The 24,988-nt window shown below is 35.6% G+C and overlaps 1 protein-coding gene across 1 annotated transcript in view; it reads left to right on the top strand.

The window, feature by feature from the left end:
• LOC306799897 (dynein axonemal heavy chain 5-like) overlaps positions 1-24,988 on the top strand; it is a 144,296-nt gene that overhangs the window by 22,080 nt on the left and 97,228 nt on the right. Inside the window, exons 22-38 of the mRNA XM_079301529.1 lie at positions 969-1,061; positions 2,202-2,408; positions 3,794-3,874; positions 3,958-4,362; positions 4,504-4,622; positions 6,173-6,309; positions 7,335-7,497; positions 9,939-10,050; positions 10,631-10,759; positions 12,126-12,325; positions 12,429-12,582; positions 14,816-15,082; positions 15,283-15,411; positions 15,813-16,028; positions 17,628-17,774; positions 19,358-19,530; positions 22,393-22,571. Coding sequence (XP_079157655.1) covers positions 969-1,061; positions 2,202-2,408; positions 3,794-3,874; positions 3,958-4,362; positions 4,504-4,622; positions 6,173-6,309; positions 7,335-7,497; positions 9,939-10,050; positions 10,631-10,759; positions 12,126-12,325; positions 12,429-12,582; positions 14,816-15,082; positions 15,283-15,411; positions 15,813-16,028; positions 17,628-17,774; positions 19,358-19,530; positions 22,393-22,571 — 2,911 coding nt within the window. The remainder of the gene's footprint in view (positions 1-968; positions 1,062-2,201; positions 2,409-3,793; positions 3,875-3,957; positions 4,363-4,503; positions 4,623-6,172; positions 6,310-7,334; positions 7,498-9,938; positions 10,051-10,630; positions 10,760-12,125; positions 12,326-12,428; positions 12,583-14,815; positions 15,083-15,282; positions 15,412-15,812; positions 16,029-17,627; positions 17,775-19,357; positions 19,531-22,392; positions 22,572-24,988) is intronic.

Below are 24,988 nucleotides of genomic sequence, written 5' to 3'. Positions count from 1 at the left end.
GTTAGAAGGAACTGTTTTTCTCAAAGCTCAGTAAATCAGTAATTCACAAACTTCTACTTAGAAGCAAACATTTCAAAATGAGTGAAAAAGTAAAAATGAATGTCATCAATACAGCCTGATTAACTTCCTAGTCTCTTTAAACTCTTTCAGAATTTAAAATCAGTTTAAAGTATAACTCATAAATCATTCAGTTGTAGTGATATGTAAAGAAAAAATATTACCAGCCTGAAGCCCTAAACTGTGAAAAAATTCAAACACTTTTTAAACTTAGACTAGTTCAGCAAAATTCTTACACACATATTTGCAATATCTTATAATGTCTGAAATTATTTAGAGTATTAGTTGTTCATGGTGTTGATTTCTGGACTTTTCATTTAGCATGACCCATGTCAAAACCAGTAGCTGAGTTATTTCTCAAATTTCATGTGCAGCCTTCATGGTATTGTCAGTGAGAAATCAGGCCACAAAGTGTGATTTTAAAATACCATACGTAGAAGAATCATCTGATAATTTATGTAGCTGCCTGTATAAATTATATACTATATATATATAATATACTGTGTATATTATATAGAGTATACCGTCACAAATTCAGGCAAATATATTCAAGTATTCTAGTGTGAACATGAAAACCATTATTAATAATACATAAAAATGTTTATAATAAGTTTAAAGGGAAATAGTACTTTAAATAAATTTTAATCCCCAGTGATTAATGATTGCTGTTCATAAAGGTCTCTTATTTTCTTGTTTGAAAACCACATAAACTTGGAAGGACTGCAATAAAACATAATGGAGTATTCTTTCCCCTTACAAAATGTGTTTTTGGGTGATCCTGTGTCATGCTTATAAGAATATTTCCTTTAGAGATAAAGGTATATTTTTTCAGTTTTGGTATTGTTTGGATGATCATCCCACACACACATAATATCTCTGTGAGCTCAAGGTGAATGTTTCACTTTTTTCAGAGTGCTGTAAACAAAGCCATAAATATCATGCTATCAGTAGCCAAAGATATTCCCCTGTGGAAATTTGCTTACTTACATCATAAACAGCAGCAGGTGAGTATTTTACTTTGATTATTTAAAAAAAATTGGCATTTTGGTTAACATTTCTTAAGATTATATTCTGTACCTATACTTTGACTTGTTACCTGGTGGATCTTCCTGTTAAGTGAAAGCCTAGTTTCTAATCTCTATGTCAGTAATGAGATGTAATAGTTCATAAACCTTATGTTTGGTAGTTTCTAATCTTAAAATCAAAAGTTGCTTTAAAAAAATCTCTTATATATACTGTTCAAATATGATGATGATAGTGTAGAACCAACATTATCTGTAAGTACTACAAGTTGAATGCAAATTGTTATCACTCTTCCCAGGCAAAAACTCTTCAGCTAAATTGCAAGCCATCATATGGCATCTATAATACCACAGTTAATACAGTACAAATATTTTAACTGATATGAAAATTAGCACTAAAACTTCAGGAAGGTGTGAGGTTTAGATAGAAACTGAAATTTTTTCAAGGATGAGTGCACAGTATTGTTAATCATGTGACCTTAATTGTCTCATCTGGGAACAAAATGTAGATGTATGAAAAGTGTCTTTGTAAAAATATTTTCTTTTGTTGATATGACATGAAAACCAGATCAGCTCATTTCGATGAAAAAAACACTTTCAAGTACTGCAAATAAATACTAATTAGGCTTAAAAAAATCCCCCAAAAGCAAAATGAAAACTGAAAAACTAGGAGAAAGTGGACAGAAATCTGTCTTGTTAAGCAAAATGTTAGCTTAAGCAGCCAGCCCTCCACTTCCTCCAGGACTTTCTGTGACCAAGAATGAGTATAGATTGTAATTCTATGCTAAAGAAGGTAAAAAGACTTTAGCAATTGAGTAGGAGGAGAAAACAGCACAATTGTACTTGTGTGTGGTGCATATTTGGCTATGTAATTCAGAGATGATTAATACAGAGCTCTGTGTGAAATTTTTTTATAAATTCAGCTTTAACACTAAAACTATAGCTCTGTAAAATCCAAGCTGAGAACAGGGAGTCTCCCTGTGCATTTCTCTGCACTTTCTGTCTGTTCTTAGAAATACTTATTATCTGAGCCTCATTGCACATTCCATTATTTGAAAATAAAACAAGATCCCAAACAAACTAATGAACATAATTTGTTTTTTCTTGTTTAATTTATACCAGGTTGAACAACAAGCTATTGCTTTAGAGTTAGGTGATGAGAACAAACTCACCAGGATGGTGGCACTGAAACCTTTAGACAAGCAGATTATCGAACATAAGGACGTAAACAAAGTGGTGATCCAACTAAGTACAATTATTTTGTCTCTTAAAACTGAAGTACTGGTTCTTCTGAAGAGCTTTTCTGAATTTTCAGACATCTGGAACAAGGTTAACTATGGGCTTAATATAATATGTTGGTTTCATGGTAAAATCCACATATCCTTAATTCCTGTCTGCTCTTGTGTTAACCAGAACTTGCAAATTTTTACCAATTAATGCATCTAATAAAGAAAGTAGAAGAACATGAAAGAATTTTGGAGCATAAACAAGCTTATGCTTTCATATGCTTATATGTCTTTCTCATTGCATCTTTCTGCAGGTGTTATGAAAAAGAATAGTTGAACAGAATCTCTTAGATATTGGAGACTACAAAGCTATTCCTAAATATTTAACTGACTAGTTCTTTGCAAGCAACCATTGCTGAAAGATGCTTTTCCATTTCTTAATAAAAACCAACAAACCCCCACCAAAACCAAACCAAAACAAACAAATAAACAGAACAAACGAACTCTAGGAAATCTTTCAGCAATGAAAATTTGAAATCTGAAGTGAATCTGAGCTGATGGAGTTATCTTCATTAGGAAGTGGGTCCAGTCACATAAATGGTAAAGCTCTGAGGAGTGTTTTTTCAGGAGATTCATCATGAAATAAAACCTTGTGTACTATATGACTAGTAAAATTCAGCTCTGTGAATGGACAAGTACTAGTCTTACCTATCAAAGGTGCTTTAGTAAGGCTAAGAAATAAGCAATCAAAACAAGAGTAAGCTTATCTTTGTGACTGCTCACGATTTTTAATTTCCCCTTTCTAAATCAAGCCTTAAGTGACCTCGTTCTCACAGCTGATTCTTCTGTCCTGACTGAGAGGGCATTTTCACCTCTTTGTGGCTTCTGAGGTTCCAAAGCTTGATGCTCAGTTTGGTTAAGATACAGTCTGAGCTAAGTACTTGTTGGTAGCATGTCATTTTAAACAGAAAGACACAATCAGATTGGGTGATACAGTAGAATAGTGTTTCTTTTTTACTAAAATCTTCTAAAATAGTCAATTAATGAGGCCATCTGCACGTAGAAACTGCAGCTCAAAGATGCTATTTCAGGAAGAGTGAAGATGACTGAGTGCAATTCCTCCCTTTTGTGGGGTTGAAGACAGAAAGACTAGGAAGGAAACATTTCCTGCAAAATTTTACCAGCTCTGTTGTAAATTTTGTAGCAACATTTGGATGGATAAGGGATATCCTGATCTATGTCAGTTTTTGAGTTACAGATTTCAAGTTCTTTAGAGTATTACACAAAAAATCAGAGCCAGGAAAGGCAGTTCAAGTTAAATAATTTGTGCTTATACTAATTAAGGCTTAGATCTCCTTTTGGAGAGATATAAGTCCTTTTAGAGAGGGAATATTCTGTGCTTGTACAATACATCAGGCAGCTGGGCACTCTGTAGGTTATTAAAATACCAATGCTAAATAGTAATTAAAATAAACTTCTTTTACTTAGGATCCAGAAGAACAAGTGAAGGAATTTATAGATAGTAAACCAACAATGGCTGAATTCCAATCTCAAATCAGATACTTTTTTGTAAGTATTTTATCTTTAATATAAATGAACTGTTTGGATAAATTTTAGTGAAATTAAATGCTGAACACTTGTATTTTTCTTAGCAATTAGAAGTGCAAATCAGAGAACTGCCCAATCATTTTGCACTGCAATCAGTGGAAGTTGCAACAGAGTCATTGAAAATAGCTTTAATTCAGGAGTGCCGCTCAAGACAAAGAGTATTTGGATTAGCTTTAAATAAAAAGTCTGCCACAGATGTGGGTGAAATTTGTTCATTCATTGAAAATGTTAGCAAGAGGTTGAGCAGACCTATCCATGACCTTGATGATGTACGGGAAGCAATGGAAGCACTGAAGGAGATCCGAGAGAACGAGATGAAAATTGACATGACAGTTGGACATATAGAAGAATCTTATTCTGTGCTTCATAAATACAATCTGCTCTTTCAAGATGAAAATACAGAAAGAGGCGATGGATTGGCCTATGCCTGGAAGAACCTAAACACACAGGTGTTGTATTATTTCTCAAATCATTATTATCTGCTCCCTTAATGTTGAAATGATAGAACAAACCTATTTACCTAATTAATTTTTCTGTTTCCTGCATTCATTCTTTTATGCCTGGGTTTTTTTCTCTTTGTGTGCATACAGGCACAGCAGGTTGAGGGCTTGCTGCTGAAGGTACAGCCAGACATGAAAGCAGATTTACTGAGAAGTGTTCAAAAATTCCAAATTGATACTGCAGAGTTTTATAAAGCATATGATGAAAAGTAGGTGACCTGCGTTGCAATGCGATTATGCTTCATTAGTGATTGTTTGAAAATGTTGTATCTAAAGAGCTTCAGAAAGTAAACACAGCACAGCATCACTCTATATATTACATCTGAAAAAAGGCCTAATTTCAGATTAATATATGGTGGGCATACAGTCTTACAGTCAAAGATTCATTCCTGTAATTTCAGCACTTTGGCAGAGATTTAACAGTAAGAATTAAAGTATTGTCTTGGATGTGACTGGAGATATTAGTTCTAGGTATTTCTAAATTCACTGCCTTACTCAGCTTTACTTTTAAAATTACTTTAACGCTTTTGAAGATGTAAATTGTGGGATATTTGTGGTTCACTGGGCACTCCTACAATAGCAACAGGGAAAGAAAGACAGAATCTGGCTTGCTGTGATCTGTTATGGCTCCAGGGCAATACCTGACTTTTGAGGGCTTGCCTTCTCCTTTGGGGACAGAGGACTGCCAGGCAGCCTTGCTGGGAGGCCTCAGCAAGGCTGACACTCCATCCTATGGGATCTGCTTTTAAGTTGAGGCTTCACTGCTTGGTCCCTGACTGCAGCTCCAGCACTGCCACAGCTGTGGCTGCCCCTGGCCATGCACCCTGCTGAGCTGAGCAGGGGTCCCAAGACACAGACTCACTCCTGAGGCTGACCTCAGAGCAGCCTGGCTCCCACTGGACTGTGTCTCATCCTGGTTACCTTCCCGAGACCTGCCCCACACCCTGAATTACTGAATTACCCTTCCCTGCTTCACCTTGGTCCTGTGTAATCATTGTGGACTTGTCTAAAGACCTGCACCATCATTTGAACCTGGTTGTCACCCTAAGGGCTCTGCTCTTCCTGCTCAGGTTCTGTGGGATCGTGTCTTTCCTGCCTTTGCTGATTGTGTTTCCACTTGCATCTCCTGGTCCCATTTCCCTTGCCAAGCAGCCAGCCTGCTCTGCTTTCTGCCCATCTGCCTGAGATTCTAGAAATAACCATAGCACAATAGAGGATTGTGAACAGAGTTCTCATCCCAAAATATTGTGATGTGGCCAAGAAGTGGTCCCAGGTGTGAGATCTGGGAATTGCATCCAGTCCTACTCCTGAAATGTGCTCATTAGGCAAAATGAGTTTTTTTATCATATTTTTCTGACTACTTGATTATGGTTCTTGTGTCAATTACACAGTTTTCACTCCTGATTAATATATCTGCTATATTTCTCTTTTTAGAATATAAATGGAAATAATTATTAAAATTCATTTTACAGAAGAAACAGGTAATAACAGAGATAAAACATTTGCAGATCTTTAGCTGTTTATAGGATGTGTGGTTACACAGATGAATTTTTTTATTGGAAAATAAATTGAGCTTTCTTTCAGGGACTATTGAATATGTAATCTTGGTACACTGAATATGTGATGCATTTTCTCTTTTAGTGTCTTGTGAAAATTTACAGAAAAAATAATGTTCATTAAATATGGTTGGATTCTGTTGTGCTTCTTCATGAAACCTGTATGGTTGACAATTTCACTGAATTTGTTTTGGTTTTTACAGGGGTCCCAGTGAGGACAATATTCCTCCCCATGAAGCGAGTGACAGAATACAGATCTTTCAAGCCAAATTTGATGAACTGTGGAGGAAGTACCTCTCTCTTTCTGGTGGAGAAGAATTATTTGGTCTTCCCATCACAGGTAGTTTCTCAGAGGATAACGATACCTGTTTCTAGGCCATTAAAATTTTCTTGTGATTTGTACTAAATACATGGAAATTTAGAAAAAATGCAGAAAAATTCCTTGCAGTGAATTATTATAGTCTTTCTTATGAAAAACAGCTGGGTGAAGCTGGCTCTTGGTGTGCACATACATAAACATCAGGTGGAAAAATGCTCTGTGTGTCTCAGGGTCCAGGTACTTAGCTCTCTCTTGCTTTTTCTGTTCAGAGCTAAGCACATCTCTTGCTGCTACAAATTCTGCCCTGTACAAATTTGGGAAACACTTTGCTGAAGTACTCAAATTGTCCCTGCTCCAGTTGCATAATGAATTCCCTTGGGCTGTGCAACTGATCTGTAATGTTCTTATGTCTCCTAGTCAGACACAGTTCCCTTGGAAGACTGTGGTGTGAACTACAGCAGAATGTATGATAAGCACTTTAATTTGTGCATACTAAATCGAGTATATTTTCCTGTCTGAGGACATATGCACTAATCCAAGTATATTTTACCAGGAATTCCAAAAGATATGAGAGAAAGTAAATAAAACATTTCTGTTAAGGATGTCCATTTTAAATACTTCTATTGTCTAGTATATTCTGTATATTTCATTTTAAAGCACACCTATTATCCTAAACTCTGCATCTTAAGTAAATAGTCTTAAATTGACATAAGGGATATTTTAGTTCTTGTCTAAAATTATATTGTGTTTCATTGTCATTTCATCCACTTTTTCAACATTTTCTCCTTCAATTATAAGATTACATCTACTGCCACAGAAGAATATTGATTTAAAAAATCAGAGATCTAAACAATTACTGTGATCAAAATATGTTATTCATACGTAATGTAAGTGGAAAAGTTTGTCTTCCTAGAAAACTACAAGTCTGATTTCATTAATTTATTAATAACATTATTAAAAATGCATTGATTCTTATGTTCATGAATACATTTGATGTGAATATCTAATTAACACACACAAATTTCCAATTTTAAAATTTGAAACAGAGTATCCTGAACTTCACAAAATTAAACGTGAACTTTCGTTGCTTCAGAAACTTTACAGTCTTTATGATATAGTTGCTTCCAGTACTGACAGATACAATGAAATGCTTTGGAATGATTTAAATATTGAAAAAATTAATAGTGAACTTCTGGATTTTCAAAGCAAGTAAGTTGTCTTTTTTTTTTGTTGAAGTACATGCAATTTTTATTTCTAGCTGTGTTTTTTAATTAGCTGGTGAAAATTGTTCTGAGGGGCCAAAGAATGTTGGTCCATCTCATACTCAGTGCTGCACAACTTCACTGTGGTGCAATGTGTAGCTGGTTTGTGAGTTACTTGAGGCTTGTTGGGGTATATTGACATGGTAGGCTGTGGCTTATTTGACAAACAAGGTGCACAAACCTGTGTCAAGGTGGTAATAAGTATAAATTTTCAGAGCTGATCTTATACAGTACCTTCTCAGTGATTTAGTTTACTGCTAATTAATTGTTAGTCCATGATATTAGATGGAATTTTGAACTTACTGTTGACTTCTGCATATCTGTCGTAATTGTAATTTATTTCAAGAAGGGTACAGAGCTATGCTAAATTCTGAGGGGTTGTTTATTAAATTTGAAACAAAAATGTTTTCCACAAAAAACTGACTGAACTGTCCTTTAGTCATTAATTTGTAAAAAAACCAAATCAACACAATCCAATATCTTTTTAAAAAATAAGAATAGTAAAAACAAATGTATGTGAAACACATATACTTCTACATTTGAACAATGTAAGTCTTCATCTCATTTCAGTAGAAGTCTGGAATCTGCATAATATTTTTTTCTGTAGTTAATTATATTTTACTGTAGGATTTTTTATGCTTCCTTCTCCACAACCCTGAAGGAAGCCATTACACAGTAATAGTTTTCATTTATGTGTTTCTCTTTGAACTTCATGTGTGACATTTTTGTTTTTCCTCTCAAGTGTTGAGCTGTATTTGGAGCAGTGTGACTACCAATAGGCAGTAAAGGCTTTTTTTTTTTGGTAATAAAAGTCCAACCTAGTGCTTTCCTATTTTGGAAGTTTCATCAAGCTATTATCTTTAAGGCCAGAGAAATGGAAACAGTGTAGAGGGGATACTCACAGAAATAGCTAAGATGATATGCTGTATTATGAAAGAAGCAGAAATGCTGGAAGTGCAGTTACTGCTTTAGACTACTGCTTTAGATGTGCATAGTTCTTTAATGTAATTTTGTTTTGCTACCTTTTAAAAATAGTAATATAATAGAAAACTTCTAAGGAAAGGAAAAATCAAAACAAAAAACTGTAGGTAAAATAAATCCCATTAGAAAGAGATCAGGAGATATATTTAGAGAGCATTGTAGAAGTTTATAATAACAGCTGGAGAGAAGTTTCCCTTTGTATTTTACTGTAATACAGTGTAAAGAGAATGCCCAGTAAATTTAGGACAGAAATGCTAACCTGATCAATGGAGTAGTTCTTTAACATAATGTGCAGCTTATGGAACTTGCTTTTAGAAGATATTATTGAGATTAAGACAAAAGAAAATGTTATTTCAATTTTTTTTAAAAATTGCCATTTTCATTACCAATCTAAAAGATCCCATTTCTAATAGCCATCCCCAGGCAAGTTTATTAGATGTTACTTGCTAAGCCTCAGGATAGAAGTAGCCAGGAACTTAAAGCATTCTTGGTACAAGACAGAGTATAAATTTTCCATTCTGCAGTGCTTTTCTCCAGCATATTTAGTGCTATCTACTGCTGGATTCAAGATGAAGCACTATAGCAGTTATTGTAGTGCCATGACAGCATGCATATGTTCATCTGCCTCTTACCAGCAAGCAGTGAAGAATTTGCACATGTTCCAGCATTGTGTGACAGATCTGTCTGATTTTGAGCTGTGAAAAATGGAGAATTTTTTTGAAGGAATTTGTCATTATGGGCAGGTTTTATGCAGTTTTTTGTTTCTGGAATTGAACTGTAAGAGAACTGCTGTCAGTCTTTGGTCCATAGCTTTGGGAAATGAAAATTGGCATGACTGTTTTAGAAGTGAGAGGAGCTGTGACAATTCACAGTACAAGAGGTATTTCATTTTAAATTTGTTTTAATCTTAAATTTTGCATAAAGGAAAACTTTGCTTTGTCTTTCATACAAACCAGGTATGAATTAAGACTTGTTTGGTTGAAACAGAAGCATTTTTCTCTTTGCAAGCAGATTAGTTTTAGTTTGAGATGTAGTTTATTTTGCTGGGAAAATATATGTTGTTTAATCCTTTTACCTCTTTAGAGGATTAGGTGCATTTTCAAATTTTACTAAAACAATGAGATTGCAGAAACTTAATTTCAGGTGTGCACATGAAATTAGCTTCCTTTAATTCAAACTGAAATAGAAACCAAACCATTCTAGTGTAATTTGTGTTGACTTTAGCAGCGTTTAATGCATGCAGTCACAAATGACCAGCTATATATAATATTGCCAGCCTGCAACTGGATTTTTATCTGCAGTCTACTGGTCAACCCATTGGAAAATGACAACATGATGTACTATTAAGTGGTGAATGGTGATTATGAAGAATTAAATATTTCTTCTTTCTTTTTGTGCTTTTTAAAGAATCCGAAAGTTACCAAAAGCATTGAAACAATGGCAAGCTTTTCAAGACCTGAAACAAAAAATTGATGACTTCACTGAGAGCTGTCCTTTGCTGGAAATGATGACAAACAAAGTATGTTCAGCATAATAATTTAGAGATGAGAGGCACTTGAGAAACTGTTGAAGGCCATGTTCTATTGCTACAAACTGTAACTTCTTCCCATGTATCCATAAGAAGGAGCTAGGCTTAGCATGGAGATAAGCACGAGGTTCAAAAGAGGCTCCTTGCCTTTCTTTATTTCATGGTGGTCCCAGGGCAAAAGAAGAAGAGGATCTCAGGTCTTGGCTTTTTCTAGGAAAGGGTCAGGGAGGGGATAGTTTGGTTCTCTGCCAATAGGACAGGGGCAGTAGGGAACAGGTAAGACCTTCCTTGTACCTCTGGTATCAGATTACAACATTGTACGACTACAAATTGCTTTCCATAGTTCTTTTTTATAGATAAAAGCAGCTATATTTATAGCAAAAAATCTAGTTAGGCTTAGTATAGAGAAATAAAACAAAAGACTTTGTCATGTGATTATAATAACTACTAATGCTTTCTGTAGAAGGGAAATCAAGACTCTCCTATTTGTTTAACAGATGAAGTGCAAAAGTATGTGATCATTCTAGACCTAAAATTAATACAATTTTTAAAAACCCCATCCCATTTCTAGGCAATGTTGTCAAGACACTGGGAAAAAATTGCGCAAGTAACTGGGCATAATTTTGATGTTGACTCTGAAAATTTCACTTTAAAAAACATAATGGATGCCTCTTTACTAAAACATAAAGAAGATATTGAGGTATATGTACTTTTCTGTTTTGTTTTGTTTGGTTGGATTTGTTTTTCTGGGTTTTTTTTTGGTAATTATTAACTTGTGATTTGGTGCTTTTGAAATAATGTTTCTAGACAGCTTTGTAACATTAAAAAAATTTGGTTTAGTTGAAGAATTCCTTTGAAAAAGTGGATTTTGGTAGTGGTATTGGCACTGATGGTTAGCTTATTTCCCTTTTATTTTGGAGAAGATTTAAATGTGTACATGGTTTTACACTAACACTTCAATAGGAAGACTTCTGTTGTTTTAGGAGTAGTGTGGTTCTGTCATGCTTCTGATTTAGGGTCTGCCTACTTATATATAGTTTTCTTCCCTTTAAATGTCTAACCAGAGAGAAAAAATAGTTGATGTAAGACTGATCCTGTTAAGTGCTAAAAATCCTTGGAACACAGTAGAAGTGGAGGATATGGGATTAAAGAAGAATGAAGTTGTTTTGTATTTCAAAAGTCACTCTTCACAAGAGCACAGATAGATGAGAAGGCATATGGACTGTGCAGAAGCTACAAAGCTATTGTCTCCTCTGTTTTGGAGACAGAAGTTACCTAGCAAGTGCCTTAGCTTCATGCTTGTTTACCTTTTACAAGAACAATGCATTGCTAAAACTAAAGAAGTAAAACCCCAACAGTTTCTAACTTCAGTTCCATGGTCACTTAGCTAAATCTGTATTATTTCCAGAGTAGTGACCTGTTTTGTCTTGTTCCACAAATGAGCATTTATAAGGCCATGAAATCAAACCTCTGTTGTAAACAATTCCTGGACAAGAATTTAAGCCTTGAAGGGTTCAGAGTTCCAGCCTTACACTTCAGGAAACACTTCAAAGCTGTGATGGCATCCAATGTACTACTGAACTGGAATTTGGGATCCAGTCTGAGTGTTTGATCCTTTTCTCTCTGATGCAATAACCAGCTTTATGACAGTCCTGTCCTCGCTGTCTTCAAGAAGTAGCAGACAGGCACATTGTCAGTCTACACTCTGTTCTCGGAATGTTTATTGATTTTGATTGGCAGTGTTTATTTTCTTTAAAGCCCTCTGTCAGTTTATTTGATTTCAAATATTAATACATACAGAGAGGCAAATTCTTTCTGCAGATTCACTGACTCAGTGGATTTTGTGTGTAAGATATTAGCAGTAGTGAAGATGGAGTACTGTTACAAGTAGTACTAGAATAAAATCTTGTTAGAAATATAATAGCTTTGTGGCATTTCAATGTATATTTTCATTAGCCTGAACTTATACTGAGATCTGCATCAAGGCAATACATTTTAATAGTCTTTGCAAGTGTGCTGTATAATAGCCTTAGATGAATGTAATTTACTATTTTAATTTTACACAGGATATTTGCATCAGTGCTGTGAAAGAAAAGAATATTGAAGAAAAATTGAAGCATGTCATCAGTGAATGGAGTGCTCATGCTTTCAGTTTCAGCCAATTCAAAACTCGAGGAGAGCTTATTCTAAAGGGTTCAGATGTATCAGAGAAAATAGCTCTGGTGGAAGATAGCATCATGGTGCTGGGGTCACTGATGAGCAACCGGTACAAAACTTAATAAATGTACATGTTGTATAAATCTAATCAACTCCCAGAGTAAACAATTTTCATTTTAGGTTCTTCTTTCCTTTAACTCATGTTCATGCAGGTATAATGCACCATTTAAGTCCACTATACAACAATGGGTTCAGAAGCTGACCAATACTGCAGAGATAATTGAAAACTGGATAACTGTACAGAACCTCTGGATTTACCTTGAAGCTGTGTTTGTTGGTGGAGACATTGCCAAACAACTACCTCAGGTATATTGATGTGTGATAATAATATGTTGTATCAGGAGATTAACCACATCACAGACATCACAGAGGTTATTTGCCAATGCATGTAACTCACATAAGATTTGTGGGCTGTGCCAAGGTAGTTCAGGAAAAGCTTTGCCAAACTAGGATCTGTCTGGTTAAATTGCTTAGAATTTGGTGAAACCTACAGGAACAAAACTGTTTGTAATTCAAGCTCAAATGTTCCTGTCAGTGTGCAATATTACTGACTTAGTACAGGGCTCAGAACTATTTAATGGCACAAAACTAATTTATTGCTTTTGCCATGTGTACAAATATCCCTTTCTTCCTGTGTGCACAGGTTTATAGGCTATAAGCTGTAATAATAAAATGACAGATTTTGTGTATGAATTCTGTACTTGCTAGGACTCAGTTTAATGAAGTCCCTCAGAGAGATGCTGCCAGGTTTGGGAGCTGTACATGTGCTAATCTGTGTGAACCATAGCAACCTCTTCAAAAGGCAGTGATGACCTTCCAAGGTAGCAGCTGCACAAGAGCTAAGGAATGATCTGAACAGGAGAGAAAAGCAGAAAAAAAGCAATAATTCTTTTTGTTGTGTCTCCTAATGAGGGGTTTTCATGCAGTTCTAACAGACCACAGTTCAGTTGTGCTGGATCAAATGGTGTAACTAAACAAAATCATGATTACTGGGAAATTATTAGATATTAATTTATTTTAGGGCACATATTTTATAATTAAAGGCTTACAATATCCCAAATTAAGATTCATTTTTGCAAGCTAAATAAATCTTTCTTAATTGTTGTTTAGATAACATTTTTTTGTTGTTTATGAGATATATTTGTGTTGTGAGGGGCTTATCAGAGAATCAATAAGCAGCTTGTGCAGATGAAAAAGTACTACAAAAGCTACTTCTTCCAAGGATGATAGATACATGAACCAATATTCTGGAAAAAAACAAATGTAGTGACTCTCTTTGATGAAGGAGGGGAAGGAACAGCTTGGTGGAGGAGTAATGAGGAGTGGGCTTAATTGCAAGTTCTGCATGAATACTGCAACAAGTAGCTGTTAGCATCTGGAAATTAACAAGGAGATGAATAATGTTCAGTCAATGTGAATATGTTAGGAGCAAAATATGTTGAACAAGTCTAATTTATTTTTAGAGTGGGCAAAGAGCTGTGTGGGTGGAGGAAAAACAGTAGTTGCCATATATTTTGATAGGTTTTTGTCATTGTCTCTGATAGTACTTCCAGAAAATGTGTTGTAGCTTTCTGGTGTGCAAAATGCAGAAGAGTGGAGTATTGTATCTAGTTTTGGCCAAAGAAACACACTGACAAATTTGAGATAGCATAGAAAATGGTGGTAAGAATGAGGAACTATCCAGGAAGGATCAGGTGTAAGAAAAGATTCAATAAACTAGACTTGTTTGGCTTGAAGAAAAGGAAAAACTGAAGCAAAGAAGTGATAAGTTTTAAAAAATATTAGGGCTGTTCTCAACAGGAAGGAAAAAAACTTGTTCTCAGTATCTACTTTAGCTTAGATATTAGAAGAGAGTCACCAGTATCAGAAATTGCCTGGAGAGGGTTTTAAATCTCTCTCATTGAGCATCACGAAACACAAGACCGATAGATATTTTTGGTATGATCTTGCCTTGTGACAGACAAATTGTGCTGGATCTTCTTTTGAGATCTCTTGTAGCTCTCATATAATTTCTGATTCTGTTTCATTTGTTGTAGTTGAAGAAAGTTTTTAATGCTAATATACCCAGTGTATAAAAATATTTCTTTTTCAGCTTCCAGTTTGAGAATTTGCCTCCCTTCACCTACAACACATGTAATGCACAAGTGGGGCAGCTTCAGACTCTGTATACTGGTTTTGTTCATCAGGAGTTGCTACTAACAGCTTACATGACATTGCGTATTGCTGTTAGGATGGCTCTAATTTCTGAGAAAGCTGCTTTTTTGAGTTTTCTCATGTGTGTTGGAATCCTTTTACGTGGAAAATTTTGGTGCCCAACGTGAAGTAAGACATTTCTGGAGCTGTCCCATTGTGATCTTTCTCTTGCAATTCAAACTCTGGTCAATAATAAGGATGCCTATAAGTATTCATATATTAGTCCTCCAAAGAAGACTTGAACAGCAAGAGAAATATTAAATTGTTACCCTGCCTGATAGAATTATTTAATTTTTAGAATATGACAAACATGAGGAAAAGCTAATGCATTTATCATGTACTTCAGGAAGCCAGAAGATTTCAGAACATTGATAAATCATGGCAGAGAATTATGCAGAGAGCCCATGAAACATCAAATATTGTGCAGTGCTGTGTTGGAGATGAGACTTTGGCACAGCTGCTACCACATTTGCTGGAACAGCTGGAAATCTGTCAGAAATCACTGACTGGCTATTTGGAAAAAAAGCGGTTAATATTTCCAAGATTTTTTTTTGTATCTGACCCTGCTCTGCTGGAAATCCTTGGTCAAGCATCTGATTCCCACACTATTCAGGTACAAATAATAAAGCAATAGCGTCCTTATGGTCGATGTTACTAAGTGAAGACCATGGCATATTTTGTTGTTTATTTGAGAGAATTTATTTCACTTATGGAAAAATTTACAGAGTATTCTAATACAACATTTAAAGACAAAGTGCTAGAATGTACATATCAAATCAGTTTATGGAGTTTTTTTTTCTGATTCTATTGTAGGCACATTTATTAAGTTTGTTTGACAATGTTAACAGAGTGGGATTTCATGAAAAAAACTACGACCAGATTTTATTGTTTGAATCTCAAGAAGGAGAACGGGTCAATATTATTGAACCAGTTTTAGCTCAGGTAATGAAAGTATATATTGCAGTTTTTCATGGCTTGATTTAAAGTAGATTTATGTTTTAGAGGCCAACAGTATTGCATCATGCTATTATTTGACTAGCTGAATGAAAACCTCCCAATGTGAACAGCAAGAGCAAAGAGTAGAAGGGACAGGACATTTGTGTCAGTTTGTAACGATTGCTTTACCTGTTTTCTCAGCAGTACTGCTGTGAAGTGCTAAATCCATCACATATCTCTAGAAGGGCAGTGGAGCAGAAAGAGGAGAGGAATCTTTTAAAAATTAGAGAATAACAAGTACAGAAATGGGAGTATGAAGGACTGGGAAAAAAAGTCACGTAGAGCTCTTACTCCTTGTGAATTATTCATAAACTAATTCTCTAAGAGTACTTTCTTGTTTATTTCAGGGCAATGTGGAATTCTGGTTAGGTCAGCTGCTGAATGGGATTAGGAAAACAATCCACACCATCATTAGACAGGCATCAATGGCCATTAACGATTCAGAATTTAAGATGTATGACTTTCAGGCAATGTTTCCTGCACAAATAGGACTTCTGGGAATTCAAATTATCTGGACCAGGGATGCAGAGAAGGCACTGAACAGTACCAAAACAGACAAAAAGGTAGTGTTTAATGAATCTTTGGGGATTTATGAAAAGCATTATTTGTAACAGTACATATTGTGAAAATTTAAAAGTAACATGTAGGAAAAACCATAAAGTACTAGTTAATTACCCAGAATAACAAATAAACTAACAGGAAAACAGAATAATAAAAAATGTGTTAAGGAGTCACACCTCCTCATTATCCCCCAGTGTGTGCTTTAGAATTGTTCCTAATCCTGCAATTTTCTCTGCTTTTTTGTTAGGGCAGTCATCTTGGGAAGGGATAGTTTCTTAGTTCGGGAATATGGGGAATCTTATCTTATTTTCACAAAATCAAATTTGGAAATAAGTAAGAGCACCTGAACTTTGGGGAAGCAATTGTGCTTTGTGGACATTGGTCTACTCTATCCAAATATGTCACATCCTTCTGTTGATGAGCTCTTTTTTTAGGGAAGGGGAAGAAGAGAATCTGTTTCAGGAGGTGTTGGTTTAATCTTAAACATGTGGAGAGGATGCTGTTAACAACCAAGGTGTTATTCCTGACAGTGAATCTATGAAAGAAGGAGAGGATGTGAACTAAAGGTTGCAAAATACCATTAATCAGGAATATACAGTGAGATTGAACAAAGAACGAGTAACAGCATCCTACCATAAAAGTAAATGCAGGGCAAATTCCATGCTGTACTTTGATGCTGCATGAAAGTAATGGTTTGGCTATGGAGAAAACAGTGTACTGGTACATTTTTTGCACTGTTCAAAGTTTAAAAAGGGCATAAACCTGCTTTCAGTTCACTCTAGTTCATAGAATAATTAGGAACAATGATTCTTTTGTATTAATAAGAAAGCAACTTTTGTGGTTTTTTGGGCTGAACTGAATGTGAGTGTTTGGAGGGTGTGGAGGTTGTTTAATTCTCTGTTAGTTTTAACAGAGTTTTTATCTTTTTTTTCTTAGCAAACTGTGTGAGTTTTAGGCTCTGCATATATTTACAGAAAACTATGTGCTTGTTCTGTCACACATTTGGGTATAAATTAGCTGCTGTTTCTTAAATCTCAGTGCTTTTTGTTGCATACCAGGAGCATCACTGGCACTGGGTGAGGCTGATGCTCTTTACATAAGTCAGTATTGTATAGTCAGTATTTGTGAAACTTTGTAACATATTTGGTACCACAAAATAAAATATTATTTTAGCATCAGAATCTAAAATTATAGTATAATTCCCCCCTCCTCTGGTTAAAGGATGTGACAAATGTTCAGGTTCCTGTTCGCCCTAAAATGTGGAAAAAGCTTGAACTGATATATACTGCCCAAAATCATTGACTGATGGTTCTGAATATATAGTAGAAGGAGCAAGAGTCTTGGAATAAAATCTTACTGTGTGACCTGTTCATCTAGATATAACAGTGTTGTACCCTGTTGGGTAAGAATGCATGAATGGAAGGCAGCCTGCAAATCCAAATTTAGGATTTCAGGCCTAATAAATACAAAGCAGAATATGGACATTGCAACCCTGGATGCTTTCAATTTATTTATTTATTTATTTTTAATTTTTTATATTCTAAATATTGGAAGAACAAATGGTGTTTGTATTAATATGATCATTCTTGCTTGTGGAAAAGGTAATGCACACAACAAATCAGAAGTTTTTGGAAATTTTAAATGATTTGATTGACATGACAACACACAATCTGACAAGAATGGAGCGCACAAAATATGAAACTTTAATCACCATTCATGTGCACCAGAAGGATATCTTTGATGATTTGGTAAGTTTTTTTTGGAAAATCATCAAGGGAGTTTCTGTATGGAAAGTCTTGCACAGATAAAAAAGTTATAAGCAAACTTAGTATCTATTCTCTTTGAGTAGCTCTGATATTACTGCTGTGATAGAGCATATCAGATTTAGTTTGATTTAATATAGATGTGATGCAGTGAGAAGGGTGAATTTTTATATAGATATGTTCATAGGTTTAGACTTCAGTTCTCTAAATGTTGTTTATACTCAACATGAACAAATTCAAAAGAGTTTAACTTTTAAAATTAAATTATCTTCTCAATTTGAAGATTTAATGCATTATTCGATTGAAATGTGAATGTAAAAAACCTGACTTCAGTATTCCTGTCCATCTGTTGATTTCTGATCCAGACTATATGTTAATATAAAGTAATGGTTACTCAAAGGTAAAAGCAGTGAGGCTTCTTATGTTTGAAGAGGATAGCAACAATAAATGTAACAGATATTTTGATTTTTTTGATAATTGGCTTGCATCAGGCTTCCTTTAGATAAGTATGTTGAATAGATGAAAGCATAATTATAAAAATGGATGTAAAATAACTTCCAGAGGGCTTGAATGATATAAAGGACAATTCTGACTCAATACTGATTGCTTAATTTATGCATATATGTATAGGAAGATAAAAATTAAGTGCATATGTCAAGAAAATAGAAAAAAATGAAGAAAAGCACTGAAATCTAGAAAGAAAACTGCTGGCTTCTAAGAAAAACATGGGGTATTATTCCCTGCCTGTAATTTTAAATTTATCATGATAGCTATTTTCTTAATTAATTTAATGCCATATTATAATAAAATTATGGAAAATTGGTTAAATTTGTAGGTTCTGTATGTGAAATAAAAAGTCAGGACCAAGTCCAAAACTGGGGAAGGGGTTCTTAAATGGTATATGTAATAATAGCCTTCTCTCTTGAAACATTCTATTCTCTGCTAAACATATCTTTTAGTGATTGAGATAAAGGAGAAGGAAGTGGCTGAGATTGCAGAACCTGCTCCTCACCTTAAACTTTTTACAAGGCCAATAACCAGGGCAGCATTTTCTGAAAGAGGCCATTGGTCTTGAGATTCAGTGTCAATAATAATGAATCTATTAATTACCACAAATCTAAATATGTGTGTGGCAAGTTCATACTGAAAAATACAACCCAAATAAACAAGCACTCAGACATCTACACAATGTATTCAATACTGTGCAAAATTTAGTGTTTCTGTGAGCAATGGTGCAGTTACCATGCAGGACAGCCAGCATTGTTCATTTTTTACATTTTCCATGACTGTTTTTCAGTATGTCTGTAAGGCACTATTCATAATCTCTGTGCCCAAATCAGAGGAAAATCAAAGTAGACAGAAGGTTCAGAGCACTTCATAGACAGGTTTGAAAAGATAATTCTAGATGTCTTGACTCCTGACAGATTCTGTGCTCATTCTTCAAGGTCATGAATTTATATAAAGTAGACTTTATTTTTTCTATATGGAATTTAAGATTTATTTGATTAATTTAAGATTAATTTGTACTGATTAATTTCTGTATTAATGATTTTTCTTTTCCATAATAGGTCCGTATGAACATTAAATCTCCATCTGATTTTGAATGGCAAAAACAGTCTCGATTTTATTTTCTTGAAGACTTGGATAAATGCATTATCAAAATCACTGATGTACAGTTCACCTACTGCAATGAATACTTAGGCTGTACAGACAGGCTTGTTATAACTCCTTTAACTGACAGGTATTTATAAAAGGAATCAAGTGCATAGTACTGGAGCTAAGATTTAATTCCTTTGACCTAAGTATTTTAACTTTCACAAGTCAGAATTACTTAGGTTGCACTACAGTGCTGCAATATCGCTGGTGAACAGTAGAGGCCAGTGCTTATATATTCAGCTGTCGAAAGCAGATTAAATTTGAGTGTTTGCTTGAGTCATTTAAGCTATGATGGGCATTGAAAAACTTGTTTGTTCTCAAGATAAATATGCCTGAGCACCATACACTTCACCAGCCAAAAGAGAGTCAGTCTAAACACCAATATATTGCTGCTTTCAATAAGCAAGTTGTTGCATGAGAATTTGGAATTACAGCAAGTGATTCATTTGAAGTCACCCTGTAGGAAAAAGCAGTAACTCAGGACATAGCATTGTGTAACTAGTGCCAGTATGGTTTTAAGCAAGGCCTATGGAGAATTGCAGGACTGCAAACACAGAATAAACTCTGAGGACAATCATAAGGAGAAGTTTTTATTGCTGGAGTGTTAGTTATTCAGCAGAGTATAAAGTTCATTAGATGCCTGTTTTCCTAAAGTGCTTGGTTGGTGCTTCAGCTAGGCAAGAGGGAGATACATTAGCTATGCCAGAGCTTGTTCTTTTATATGTGGATACAAATGTCAAAATACTTTGCATGTTCAGTCATTTTTAGAATTGCAGAATGGCTTGGGTTGGAAGGGGCTTTAAAGATCATCTAGTTCCAATGCCCTTGCCTTGGACAGGGACATTTTCCACTAGACCAGTTTGCTCAAAGCCCCATCTTGAGTTAACGTTGGAATTGTCTTTGCATTCTTTGTGCTACTAGATTTTATCTATTAATGAAAATTCAGATTTTTGTCCATATCTGAACAAAATTATTCCCTGTGAGCTAGTTAAGAAAGCCAAACCTCTTCATATGGATAGCTGGTTTTTAATAAGTAACACACATCTCCCAAGTTCTATGTTATGCACCCTACTGTTCCTATGTTAGATGGAGGTTTGTTTGCAGCAATACACATGCAGTTGATTAGTGGCTATGGCAGCACTAACACACTGAAAATAATTTTACCCACCAGGAAAGCCAGTATCAAGAAAATATTGTCATTCAAAATTTGTTCACAGAATTAAAATGCAGCCAGGAAAATGGTTATGGCATCAAGCCTGACAGAGTTCTGATGGTATTTGGAAAAAGCTTTCAGGCATGTGGTGTGGTTTTTGGGTTTGTCCTGTGCAGAGCCAGGAATTGGACTGGGACTGGACATAGAATATATAACAATTCTATGAGGTCCTGTGTCACACAAGATTGAAAATTAGCACAGGGTGACATGATTGAAGAAAAAAATCCTTTTAAATTAGTTTAAAATATAATAATAATAACAACAATAGAAAGAAAAGGCATATCTCTCTTTGGACAAACCTGGGAGAGTCAAACAGTGCTGCAGGGTTTGGAGGCTACCCACTGTCACATGAAAGGGTATTTGAAGCAGAGATATTTCCTAGTGTTACTGTGGGAGACTTACGTATCTAAGCAATGTTGCATAACAACACATTTTATTCCCATTGTGGGCTTTTTCCATTTTAGTATTTATAATACTGCTGCTTGGAATTGTCTGATCTTCTGAAAATTTTCAGGCAATGGTGTCTTTGTTCCATTAATCAGCTTGGAATCAAGTCCTGTTTGGCTAATGATTTCATATTCAGAGAGATTCCCTAAGCAGAGATAAATACACACAGCGGGTAGTACATTTCATTAAGATAATGGCACTGAATGGAATGCTCCTACACATCATATCAGACACAGTCATGTCATGGCATACACCAAAAATGAAGTGAAAGGTCTATATAGAACTTGTGCTGTGCGTTCAGCTTGTCCTTACCTCAATTTCAGTAGCAGAATTGTTGAGAGTGGTATTTTTTATGTGTTAAATTATGGCCTGTTAACTGAACACTGAGTAATAAGGTGATAAAGCATTCTTACTTCTATTGTATTAGAATGGGTATTCTGTTGTTTCATAAGAAGTCATACTAGGTGCTATCATTTGGGATTTTTTCCAGTGCCCGTTTTATCTCCCCAGATATATCACAAATCCATTGAGTTTCACAGTGCTAAAATGTGTTTGCTGTGATTTTGGAGCGTTGGAAGTTAGAACAACAGGCTTCCTTACATTCTTCAGTAACCTCCATATCATCTGGGAAGGCTGAAACTTAGACTTGAGGATCTCAACCCAGGATGGAGGCTGAAGCAAAAGATGATCATAGGACTCATGGATTCCTCCTCTTTCTCCATTGCAATCTTTGCTCTCATCCATTGTGGTCCTGGAACTCAAAGACCTCACATGACTGCCAGCACTTCTGTGGTTAGGTGTGCTGCTATGGAAATAGCAAGGACAGGACATGCTTCCAGCCTCTGTACCTTCCTACTGCCAGATCAGAGAGCCCATCATGAGTGCTCAGGGGAGACAGTAGGAGGGAGGGAGAAAAGGCAGAAATCCAGTGGCTCTGGGTGCTGCAGAATAGGCTGTAATGGAGGAAGGGTGTATGACAGCCTGAAAAAATCACATTACTACAGTATTTTGGTATTCAGCATTTAGAATTGGCCTGTGGATTTCCTGGGCTGTTGCATTCATGGCTATGCTGGATGGCTATGCTGCTTTTCTGCAGGTGGAGCAAAGCTGGCCCTGGTAACTCAGCTTCACAGCGTGCAAAGGAGGTGATTGAGGACTTAACCACATGGAAGTACATTTCTGCCCCCTTCCCCAGCTCTGGATAATACATCTGCTGTGGTTGGATTGATGGACTTCAAGTAATTAATGGTAGGAAAAGATTCACAGGCCTGTTTGTTCTGTCCTTAGGTGTTACATCACTCTGGCACAGGCCCTGGGCATGAGTATGGGTGGTGCACCAGCAGGACCTGCTGGGACAGGGAAAACAGAGACAACTAAAGACATGGGCAAATGCCTGGGAAAGTATGTTGTTGTTTTCAATTGTTCAGACCAAATGGACTACAGAGGACTTGGTCGTATCTATAAAGGTAAGAAAATACCTGCTTTATTCATTTCAGAGTTGTAAGGTTTGGCCTCTTCAGTAGTGAATAAGCAATGATTTGGAGGGCATTTTCATCTCTGTTTCCTCTTATTTCCAGACACTCATTCATTTTGCCTAATATTTGATTTTATTTGATTTTTCCATCTTTCTTCCTGCATGTTTTCTAGTACTTCTTTGTTTGAATATTCTTCAGTGGTGTTTCTCATCTGTGTCTTCTTTTTCCTTTTAATCCTTTCTACTCTTTGTTTTTTTTTTTTTTATGCCTCTATCCCATCTGTGCATTGAGAAGAGGATTTATATTTATTATTTGCTATTTTTGCATCAAACAAGACAATCAAATGTAAAGTGTAATGAAGTTGTGGAAGGCAGGGAAATAGGCAAAGTGTTGCAGTGTCTTATTTAACTGTAGGACTCTTCTGAAACCAGGAAAATGGCACAGTGGTCAAACTCTGATAACTCTTCATGATTAGCAAAAATTTGAATTTAGTTTTGCAAACAGTATTTAGTGATCCCAAATGTAGATTTCATTATAATGGTCCATTTTATTGTATCTAGCTGCATTTATATATGGACTGACAGAACACAGAATGCCACTGTTTCTGTGAGTGGTGGGCTTCTACCTATAACACAAGGTACAATAAACATAATTTTCACTGTTGAGATATATCTCTTGAAAAGTAAAATATAACCTGGGGATAATATTTAGTTCCACTTAAGAAGCCAGCAAATCTGGCCATGTTTTTTTAAACAGAGGAACATTTCTGAGCTAGAAAATTAACCACCTATGTATGTGAATACCTTCAGTTAAGGTCACAAGTTTCTCAAAGCACCTCCTGTAATCCCACAGATTTGGGCCAAGTTTTATTTTCACATCTTTTATCGTGTGTGTGGACCTTTAGTGTCACAGGTTTATTTTGCTCATTGTTATTAGACAGAAAAAGCCTGGCATGTCTGAGTCTGCTCATAATGCCAAGCACAGTCATCAGTCTGTAAGGGAGATGTCAGTCTTTGCTTCCCTTCCAGTGGGTTTGTCTTTGATGTCACCAAGCTGTTGTCTTCTGCTCTACTCCTTCTGTGAGAATGTATCTCTTTATGAACACCCCTTTTCCTGACTCCATGGTGATTTCACTTCTTTGTATTAAACTCTTTGTACTTTTGTCAGTTCAGACACCTGGTTTTGTATTCTTGCCTTTTTTCTGTCTTTTTATCCTGAGCACATGTCCCTTCCCATTTCAGATTGAGGCAGTAGTGATCATTGCAGCTTGTCATTGCTTTCTTTTATTAGAACTGGACACAATTTCTTTGTCTAAAAGCACAAGTTTTGAGTTTTAGGGCTCAGCTTTCTTTTTCTGTTGTTTTTCTATAAGGTGACTATTTCTCATGTAGTATTGCCCTCATATGCTACAGAAACAAATACTGTGTAATATGTCCCTCTTCTGTGGCTGCCTCATTTAATGGCATGCTGGTGTTCAATGTGAGCTAGAAAAAATGTTTATAGAACTCATCTAATTGCTGCTCAAGCAACCATGATGCCTGTGGCTGCTTACTTCAGTAAATTTGCAAGTGGGATCTTAGCTTGCTTCTCAGAGAATTTTTCTGAGAATTGGGTAATAGATACAGCTGAATAGAGCCTGAATAGATTGGTTTTTTTCAGCATTCCTATGGCTCTTGCTGTCTGGGAGTAAAAGTAAGATTATGTTCTTACACATTGGTGCTTTCATTTGTGAAGGGACATTTGGAGTCAGTTGTTTTGGACCTAGTGTCACAACTTGGAAGGGCCTGGCTTGCAATCACCTTTTTTGTGTCTTAAGACATAAATAAGAAAATATCTTCAATTTCTTGAAGCATGGATGTACTGAAGTTAGGGAAGGAAATGAGCTCTTTTTGATTTAATATAAAGGACAAAGTGAGTTCAGACAAAGATTGTTTACTGTACATGAGGTCTTTAATGGAAAAAAGGGTAGTTCTTCTCAGCTATAGAAGCACTTCCATGCAGACTGATATGAAAGTTCTCATTAACATATAACATATTTCAGTGCTCACAATGGCAAATTTTTCAGAATTACACATGTTTGTGATAGGCTTGATGCTCCATCCCCAGTATTTCTACACCCAAACTTTACACTTTATCTGGTGCTGTGGATCAAGGCATCAGACCAGCAGGTTTAGCAGTGAGGAAAAAAGAGGCAGGGAGAGGAGATGTTGTTCAGGCATGTTTCCAGACTTCTTCTGTAAAGACAATAAGTTTCATCTTCGGAAAAAATAAATAGAAAAATATAAGCTAACTAATATAGTATATATATGTACTATATATACCATAAAAATATTATTTGAACTTCTTCTGGTTGGGTCAGAGCTGAGGTTTGGTCTTCCTGTTTCCCTGTTTCCATCTGTTTAGTTTTT

The sequence above is a fragment of the Erithacus rubecula genome, assembly GCF_903797595.1.
Source record: "Erithacus rubecula genome assembly, chromosome: 3".
Taxonomy (NCBI): Eukaryota; Metazoa; Chordata; class Aves; order Passeriformes; family Muscicapidae; genus Erithacus; species Erithacus rubecula.
The sequence above is the reverse complement of the archived record's forward strand: the minus strand, read 5'-3'. Positions and strand labels throughout refer to the sequence as shown.